Source organism: Phragmites australis, chromosome 21 (genome assembly GCF_958298935.1).
Source record: "Phragmites australis chromosome 21, lpPhrAust1.1, whole genome shotgun sequence".
NCBI lineage: Eukaryota > Viridiplantae > Streptophyta > Magnoliopsida > Poales > Poaceae > Phragmites > Phragmites australis.
The window spans coordinates 10,834,828-10,844,435 of NC_084941.1; the positions used below are offsets into that span (position 1 = coordinate 10,834,828).

Genomic DNA, 9,608 nt, shown 5'->3' on the forward strand with positions numbered 1-9,608 from the left:
ATTTTTACACCCTGCAGAGGGGTACAACTTTACCCACATGACTCGATGACCATTCAGCTTGTGCTACTCGCGTAAGTACACACAAGGGGTGTACTAGTGTCAACCTTTCTCATACCCAGAACCACCCACTTGTAATGCCCCTGTGGCACCAGAGTTACCGCGAGCGTGTCTCGAACACCTCCGGCTCCCCGCCACCTCACTTCTACTTTTCTTTTTCTCTTACACATCATAGAGCCACAAGGCCAGTGTTGGCACGGTATATGATAATCGACTTACCTTACCATTAGATCAGCATGTGGTGAGTACGGAAAGCGCTAGAGACAACTGTATCGACGGACGGCCTTAAATGATGCAAGCGGTCTATGGCATCAGGGCTCCTCTCCCGAACTACCCAGAGGACTCCTCCTGGACAGAAGATACCCCTAACACCGCCCACATCTCGCCTCAATCTCACATCTCAACCATCCATCTCAACCTCATCTTCATATCTATGAACAGTAATTAAGTCATAGGCTCACGAACAACGACAACACCCTCGCGCGACTTCTACCAAGGACCTAAGCATTACTAAGCATTTTGAATAATCCTTGAAGCTAGACACCAACTATATCATCAAGGCTATGAGGAAAGAGTCTCAGAACGACACGAGGGACCCGACTGAGGGGCGTGTGGTCGTCGGCAATGATCGGAGGGTGGCCATCGACGGCAAACCGTGGCAATCAACGGCAACGGCTCGGTCAAGCATGCCGGCGGCGAAACCGACCCGACCGAATGCTCTACACCATCTAGGGGAGCCTGTGGATCCAACGGTTTGCTCATCGGCTGCTGGTCCCCGATGGAGCACGGCCGGCGACGTGTGACCATGGGCGGCGGCGCTCAGCTCTTGCAGAGAGCCACGCCGGCGTCGGGCCCAAAGGAAACAGACGCGCGCAAACGACCCACGAGGGCACAAGGAAGCTCACCACGGGTTTGGATTGGACGAAGGGCGGTGTGGTGGTAGGTCGACAGCAAGGTGCGGAGTGGGTGCGCCGGAGATGAGGAAGACGGCGTGACGCGCCAAAATCCGGCCGGGAAACAGAGGGATTCGCGCGGGAATTGGGCGGAGAGGGCTTCGGTGACCCTCCCGTGTGCTCCTCGCAGCTCGGGCTCGGCGGATTGGCTGGTGGCGGGTGCATGCATGTGTTCGGCACTGCGCTCTGCTCTGCTCTGGGTGGCCGAGTGAGAGAGAGCGGAGATGAAGGCCGAGGGGAGGAGATAAGGGCAACGCCCAACACCTCGGAAAGGAGCACAGTGTCATGCTCAACTCGTCCAGCGATGTGGTTGGCCTCCAAAGTCAAGGAAAGCAGCAGCCAGAGGTAGAGAGAGCAGAGAGAACGGGAGAGATGGGTGATGAACAGTAGCTGGCAAAAAAAATATCCATCCCACTTATTCTATTCAAAAGAACACCCTCCCGTGGTCCAAAAATTATGGGACAAATTTTGTGTGAACTAAAATTCACGTGCAACCCATTTTAACTTGTTTGATCCATAATGCCTGAGTCAATTTCAATCTTAAATTCTCCAAAGATGCAAACTTTTTTAACTTGTAGTAATTTTTATACCTTCAAAACCATTCCTCACTTATCATGGACTAATTTCTAAAATTATTTTCAGCCCTATATTTTATAGCAATATTGTGAGTTGCTTCACAAAGCACCACTTAACATTAATTTTCACAATTTATGTTTAATCGAAATTACATGTTAATAATTGCTCAAAATAATTAAACATGATGCTAATAATGTTGATGATGTTTAATAACATGCTTAAACCATTTGGGCTATCACAGATGCCCCGCCGCTGGGATCCAGCTTCTTGCCCCCCAAATCGACGCCTTGACGTCGGGATCCAGCTCTTCGTTGCCCGAATCGATGGCTTGTTGCTGGAATCAAGCTCGCCACTCAAATCGGTGTGCTACTACCAGAATCTTAGCTCTTCTGACATGGGATTGAACTTTCTCTTCGCAGGGTTCAGTCTCCATGAGGCGAGGAGATAAAGAGGAGTCACAGGAGGAGGACAGGTCGCAACTCGCGAGATGGAGCGAGCGAGAGAGACGGGGAAAGAAATTCACGAGTGCGAAAGAGTTTTTTTCTTCTCCCATGGATTGACGTGGATAGTGGTGGAATGGGCCAGCAATTTTTCAGCCCGTGAGCTATTCAAATGGCCACAGGGGTTGGCGGGGGACCAAAACCACAGGCTGAATTGCCTTTAGGATTTGGGCCGAGATCTCAGTGAGGTTTAGTGCACCTAAACAAATCTACATTATGACATAGTAAGAATACAGCATAAATATCTACACATTATATACGTAAGCCAAAGACAAAAAAGAAACACATTTTAGGCGTTTGTGCTCCGCAGATTAAGTTGTTATTACGCGGTGGATTTACTTTAATTACGTGCGTACGTCTTGTGATCCACGTGCGTACGTCTACTGCCGCACTGCATCACGCATATACAATATGTGAGTGGCCATAACGGCATAATCATATGAATAATTAAACTGAAACCTTGTTTTTTTTGTGACAGATAAAGAGTGGCAACGTCCGCCATATCAAGGCCATGGACAGACAGTAAAGAATGGAAGAGTGAAATTCCTTCCGATTATTGAAACCAGAAGATCAACTTGTCTAGTCACTAATCACACAAGTTACAAGCATGCCAATACAAAACTAGCTGATACAGAACTGAATAAACTTATGCTAAAAATGGACGATCGATGCAGCTCCCTTCTAAACAGTGAATGGTGAACGGGGCCAAGGGAGGTGCCAATTTACCACCTGACTCTTGCACATTGTTTTACATCAGTTTGGGTGGTAGGCTGATAGCACCTCTTGCAGTGATCAATAGGGATCAAATATAACACTATTCAGGCTTCGGCGTTTTCTTACATTTGCTGGTCAACAACAAAAATGTTACTGACCAGCATCCACTATCGCAATCTTAGACAAAAAAAAAAAGGTCAAAATGACACAGCAGATAACTCAAAGAAAATAATCAGGTGTTCTCCGTGTCACATCTGGTTCGCCTCTCCTAGGAGCTGGCTCAAACTGCAGAAAATAATCGAAGTTAAATTTTTCATGGAGGAATTTCACAACTTATTACAGCACAATAAAGTAATGCACAACAAAAAATCGGTGACACATCAACGCCATTTTGATTTTCAATCGCTTGACATCACTGAATGGTACCATTTACATAGTAAAAGAGAAGGTATTACCTAACACTACAAAAAAAATGCACAATAGAGAAAAAAATGTAACTAGAAAGAATGAAGATGCAATTACCTGAATAAATGTGTGATTCCTGCAGTCATCAACCTCAAGGATAGATGCCATGTTGCCACACCGGTAACAGTAATTAGGTGCACTAAATATGGTCACCACCTTTTGTTCCTGTGAATTTGAAGTAAAGAATCATAATATCATTATCGTATTAGTTAAATTAATGCTACAAGTAAATACGTGCTAAAAACTTACATGTGCCCAGTTATATCCCTCCATAACCAACTGATGAGCCCGGGCTACAAGTTTGAGATTGTTGGTGTGATTAAACTGTTCTGATATGTCCTGAAAAATGGAAATTACACAGTTGAGAGCAGAATTGATAACAGACTCTTATCAATAAGTAGAAAAGATTTAGTATATCGAGTACTTGGCCAAAAGTGTATCCAGCGCCCCGAGGAGATATGCCCCAGCCACATCGATCGTCTGGATCAGACCATAGAAGGTCACACATAGGTCCCTCATGAGGGACTTCTTGAACACGATCTAAGCTACGAACACTATCGAGATTTTCGATGGATGGAGATAAACCACCATGGAGGCAGAAAATTTCTGATTCCACCTTCAAGCAAAAGAGGAATGCAATATCAATAAGATATCCGAAGAAATGACAGCACACAGCTAAAATGGATTTCTGAACTTCTGAAAGAAACAAGAGAAACAGCTACTTATTATTTTAAGATAAAGTAATGGAGCTGCCAGTGGATAGGAAGAATTGTGTCATAAAGATATAAACACTACACATCAAACAGAAAATTGAAGTGGGTCCATCATCAGGTAGCAAAGGGCAGATCGTATCTAGTATTTTAAAGTCTCACATATATTTTTATCTGGACATGCAAACAGAGTAGGTAACAAATATGGTGAACCGAATAGATCAGGTGAGAGAGTAAAAAATTGCTGTTAAGAAACAAGCTTCCAATGCATATATGGCCCTGTTTGTTTCAGCTTCAGCTGAAAAGCTGAAACAAATAGGCTGGCTTATTGTTGGCTTTTGAAAAGCTGAAAAACTGGCTTATGATGAAATGAGCTAAAAGTTGATAAGCTGGTTAAGAGTGATTTTTTTGGTTTTTGGTGTGCTGAGAACATAAAAATTTCTCGTAAAAACCAACAGCCAAAAGCCCATAAGCCACTTTTCAGCAAAAATTCATAAGTTTCAGCTGTGCCAAACAGGGCCTATGTGTGCTGCTAATTTCTTGAGGTCTCACAAGGCAATTAATTGTCTCACTGTCGTTTAGGATTGCTTAAAGAGCTAGTTCCTTCCATAAGAAACAAGCTCATTCTCTCTCCTCTTTAAATTGCTTGCCACATTAGCTTTTTACCTAGCTGAACACCTAATTAATGTCTAAGAAACCAGCATTAGAAGAGGCCTGATTTTATATGGACATATATTTTTTAAAAGTCTTATCCACATATTCTTGCAGTACTTTGACATTTCTAATAAATCAATGAATAGTACCATAGATGAAAGACAATGGCAAAACTAGCTCTGGGAGTGCTCAAGGGACTAATTAAAAAAGAAGAAAAAGGATGCCTGAAACTGAGCCTACACACCAATGCTGTCAGTGGAAAATAGTCGAAAAGATCGGTGAATATCTTCCAGACATTTGCACTGCCATACCTGTTTAAAAGAATAAAAAACACAACAGGGGTTAAACAAAACAATCAAGCTAGCACTTTGTAGTCAAGAATGATAACTATTACAATTCATCCATACAATAAATATTCAGTAATTCCATCTAGATTACATTACGAGTACAAATTGCAGTATTACAATGATAATTGGAGTGACTTGAACTTCATTGACTAACATTATGGTACATGATCAAATAGGACAAAAAATACCTTTGACTACAAAAAGTTCATCCAAAAGATACAAGGCCAAAAAAAAGAAAGAAAAACTACAGAGAAAAGGCAGTGTATACATCATAACTATTACAACTAGAAAACTAAACTAAGGTAAAATCTCTAAATTGGAAACGTTTTAGGATTAACTTTGAGCAAATGAGTAAGTAAATGTCTTCTAGTACTTAGCTGATGCTACAGTGCACTGTACGCAATGAACAAGCTACATATGGAATAAGAGTAAGGCGGCTTTCAAGCACCTAAATAGACTCACTTTCGTAAGCATTCATCGTAGAAGCCATAAACCTGTGTGATCTGCAATAATTGAAGAGATTTTTCAAATAAAATATGAAAAATGGAATGAGTTTACAATGAGAAGACATATCCATATGTAATTATATTTACAAAGCAGATAATGGATTAAGAAGGAAAGGTAACACATTAAAATAAAATGTGAAGATTTGTATTTCAATAAATGAAATTATGAAAGAGAGAATCACGTCATGGGCATTGTGGAGTTTACAGTACCTGCCGACTCTCATGGTTTCCACGGAGGATTGTAATTCGTTGTGGGTAGCGCACCTTAAGTGCAACCAAAAGCTGCACAATGGTACTATATCATGTCAATAAATAGTGCCTAAGGAGGGTAAAAAAACTTCAAAACCATGCATTTAAACATCAGAGCACCAACAGGTAGTCAGGTATGCTATGCTAATTTTGGTAGCAATGCTACACTTTTGGTCTAGTTGATAAGGTTCTAGCAGGATGTCATTCACATCAGGCATCCGTAGGGTGCATTGGGGCACCGACCAAACATACCCCAAACACCCTTGCCATATATTGTTAATGCCAAACTTCCAAGGAATTTATGGAGTGAAAGGCGGCACTAACTAAATCACCTCCCACTCATGTTCTACTCTTGTTATTGTTTCTATGTAATAAAATGGTTGACCAGAACAAAAAATTTATGTTCACGGAACTTAGGAAAAAGAGCAAACCACACTAACAGAAGTGGCAAAAGAGAAAAGGGAAAAAAAAACTTTTTGGATGGTAGAGAGGAAAACAGGGTCATAAGAGTCAAGAGAAGTTTCTCATCAAAGATAAGTATTTATACTCAAGAATAATATTTGCAAGATGCACATTCCAAGTAGTATAACTAACCATGTTTTGAAAATCGGTCTACTCACGTTTACTAGTACCAGGTGCCCTCACCAGTCATGGCTAGGCAAAAACGAGTACTTAACAGGTCTGACCAGCTTACTCGGGTGATTAATCGGTAACATGTATGCTGACGCCTTTCAACCGCCGAGTCGAGTAATGCAGGCCCATTAACTTCCTCAGTTTCTCAGCCCATCCAACAGGTCCTACTTTCGGCTTGGTTATTAGTTGCTATCTAGATGCAATTAGGCAACTAAGCATTTAGTAATTTAGTGAGAAGACGCTAACACGGGTCTCACTTCTGGTACAAGACATAAAATTCAGATTTATCATTTGTAGTCCCAGTGTGAGGCATTTATTGAACTAGTGATGCTTCAGCTACATGATTTGAACAATATGGATATCTAATATGAATTATGTGCTTTACAGATTTACTGCTTTATTTCAATGCCAAGTGTCCCTTCCACTTGTTGATTCACAATATTAAATTTCATTTGCCAGTTTACAGAATTACAGTAATACAATTTCATGACAAATATTGATTTCTTCATGTTATGCCTTCTTTTTTGTCCCTGTAGCACTTGGTGTGTATACTTGTTTTTTTTTCAAGCCTACGTATTTCAGTCAAACAAGATGCATTAGATTTATATGTTTGTTCCCAGAATCGATGCTATGTGAATATATATGTAAAAGTCCAACATTTAAATAAAAAAACAGTTACCAGGATGGTTACCTGGCCAATTACTGTGTAATCACTACTAGGTGAGGTGACAGAGCGAGTACCGGTTACTGGTTTTCAAAACCTTGATAACCAAGTGTCCTAGGCCATTATCGCTGCTATTCAAGATCTGTGCAGCATAGATAATATGTATCTTTGCCAGTTACTTTCTGAGTTTAGCTAGAAAACAGGGTGGAGCAAATCCACCATAGCAGCAGATGAAATATAAACATGGGAGTGTTGAGCTTCTATTACACAATTCACAAAAAAACAAAAGCAACAACCAGCTTAGATCTTACCGTTACAGTCTCGACAGAGTAATAGCCACGATCCACATAATCTCCCATAAACAAATAATTTGTGTCTGGACACTAGTAAACAACAAAGAACAAATATGTCAGCTTTTAAAGAGTGAAATGAACAATGTTAAATAGTACAAAGAGAGATAAAACAAACGTAAAAAATAGGACAGTGTATCGAGTACCTTTCCGCCAATCCGGAAAAGTTCTACAAGATCATGGAATTGCCCGTGAATATCACCACAAATTGTCACTGGGCTTTTAACTGGCTGTACATAAAGTATACGAAGGCAGAGTCAAAATCTATTTTCTGCTGGAAAGTACAATATATGCTGGGCACTATATGCATAGTTACATGTACATAGCATCAAACATTTATGGTTTGGCCATGGCCGCACATAGATAAAATCTATTGTGTGCATCGCACAAGGAGCTACTAATAGTTAAGCTGACAGAATAAATGAAGCTTATCGTACACCAAATATTTTGATTGCACCAATGTACACAGCTACCGTCAAGGATGAAAATAGAAAAAAATGAAATATATGTAATGATGTGCTAGGCTTCAATGCGGCAATAGGATTTTTCTTTGCATATCCTGCCTAAAATTATTCAAACCCTGTACAGAATGTACTCTGTAGGGTCCACATTGGAACTCTGCAAAGTCGCAAAGGGATAACAACAGTATGGGTAAAAACACACACACCTTTTTTGAAATAAAATACATCATTGCTGGCTTGAAAATTCAAGCACTAATTTGGGGTTACCTAACCAATAGTGAGGCACCCATATTTTCCCTCTCCTTTGTCACTCAACCGCTTTTGCAAGCTGACCCGCATACAGAGTGTACTGAGTGCTGACAATAACAGCATATTCCACAGGTGGAAGATTCCAATCCCCTTCAGAAATCAAGCTCCAAAAGGTCAACTTCTTGCATAGGACACCGAATAAAATGATCCAGCATAAAAGCTTCAATGTCCATATCATGTTGGTTCCGTTTACAGATAAAAACTGAAAAGAATATGCCAACCACAGACAGAAAAGACCGGGGATGATGTTACTCAAACTTAGTAGAACATATGCTCATCATTTTCTCCAACCAACCTTTAGGCCTCAAAATATGAATATCATCATGATACAATGCAGAGCCAAACATTGTACGAGCAATAAAAAAATAAAAGATAACCTCAGTAATTGTCTGAGAGCTGTGCCGTACCTGAACATTGCTTTCCTCCATCAATATCTCCTTGGCCTTCTCGCACAATGTTTTCACCTGCCAATGCTCTAGTCAGTAAAAAGAGCAAATAAAACTATTTCAAGAATGTTACAAACTACACACACCAAATCCTCCCTCTCACACCATGCCAAAAATGCAGAAGCCACATTCAGCCGTCAGCCGTGGCATGACAAGGGTAATCACCACCGGACCCAAACAGCAGGCGATACACAAAGCAGTAAGCATGTCGATTCAATGGCATGTACAGCCATCATAAATTTAGGTGTGGTAGTATAGAAACACAGAGCAGAGATAGATTCGGCATCTACGGATAAGCTGCTATAGCATATTCTTATCCAGCAATCATGGGAGCTCATAAAGCCGCAATTTTTATTCCACTCCTCCGTGGAACAATGGATGCCGCATCTCCACATGAGATCTACCACCGCAGGCCGAACCCAGACCACAAAAAGCCACCAACTTTGCCCCGCCCGGAAACGATCAAACCCTAGAAACTCCCCTCGCCGAGACCGCCCAGCGCAAGCCGCCCCAATCCCGCGCGAAGGAGAACCCGACACGACCAGATCGAAAGGAAAGGGAGTGGGCGCGCCTCACCTCCGGCTCCGGGAGCGGGCGGCACTCCATGAGCTGCTCGATTTGCGCGTCCAGGCCGCCGCAGCTTCCGCCGCGCGAGCCCGCCGAGTCCTCCATCCCTCCACGCGCCTCCGGGACGGCGTGCCCTGATCTATCTAACCCTGGCTGGAGCTCGTCGCCGGCGAGAGCGCGAGAGGGAGGGAGCTTGGAGCGGGGGCGGGGTGAGAAGGGGAGGAGCAGCAGGACGGAAAGGTGCAATGCAGAGGAAGAGAGGGCGGGAGGCGCGGGCCCGCTTGTCAGTGGGCCCAGTGGCAGTGGGCGAAGTTGGAGAATGTGGGGTCAAGGTGTCAGTGGGATCGAGAGAAAGAGATGCGGGGCGGAGGAACGGAACCGGTGGAGAGGAAGGCAGACAACGGGATGGATAGTTTCACCGATTTACCTACGGTAAATATTTTAATA

The 9,608-nt window shown here is 42.5% G+C and overlaps 1 protein-coding gene across 3 annotated transcripts; it reads right to left on the reverse strand.

Moving 5' to 3' along the window:
- Nucleotides 1–2,609: 2,609 nt before the first annotated feature.
- LOC133903355 (serine/threonine-protein phosphatase PP2A-4 catalytic subunit) lies at nt 2,610–9,302 on the reverse strand. 3 transcript variants are annotated; one of them, XR_009907230.1, is made up of 12 exons: nt 9,171–9,302; nt 8,556–8,612; nt 7,525–7,608; nt 7,340–7,411; nt 5,693–5,764; nt 5,439–5,479; nt 4,874–4,940; nt 3,690–3,881; nt 3,515–3,604; nt 3,323–3,430; nt 2,936–3,085; nt 2,610–2,761 (listed from the first exon to the last, which is right to left on the reverse strand). XR_009907230.1 is itself a non-coding variant. In XM_062344694.1 (12 exons), the coding sequence occupies exons 3-12, from the start codon at nt 8,067–8,069 to the stop codon at nt 3,020–3,022; spliced, it is 816 nt and encodes a 271-aa protein (XP_062200678.1). In that variant the 5' UTR covers nt 8,070–8,238; nt 8,556–8,612; nt 9,171–9,239; the 3' UTR covers nt 2,610–3,019. The 3 variants fall into 3 exon arrangements, 2 of the variants coding, with proteins under 2 accessions (XP_062200678.1, XP_062200677.1); XM_062344694.1 differs by adding an exon at nt 8,046–8,238 and having other exon boundaries at nt 2,610–3,085; nt 9,171–9,239; XM_062344693.1 differs by having other exon boundaries at nt 2,610–3,085.
- Nucleotides 9,303–9,608: the final 306 nt, after the last annotated feature.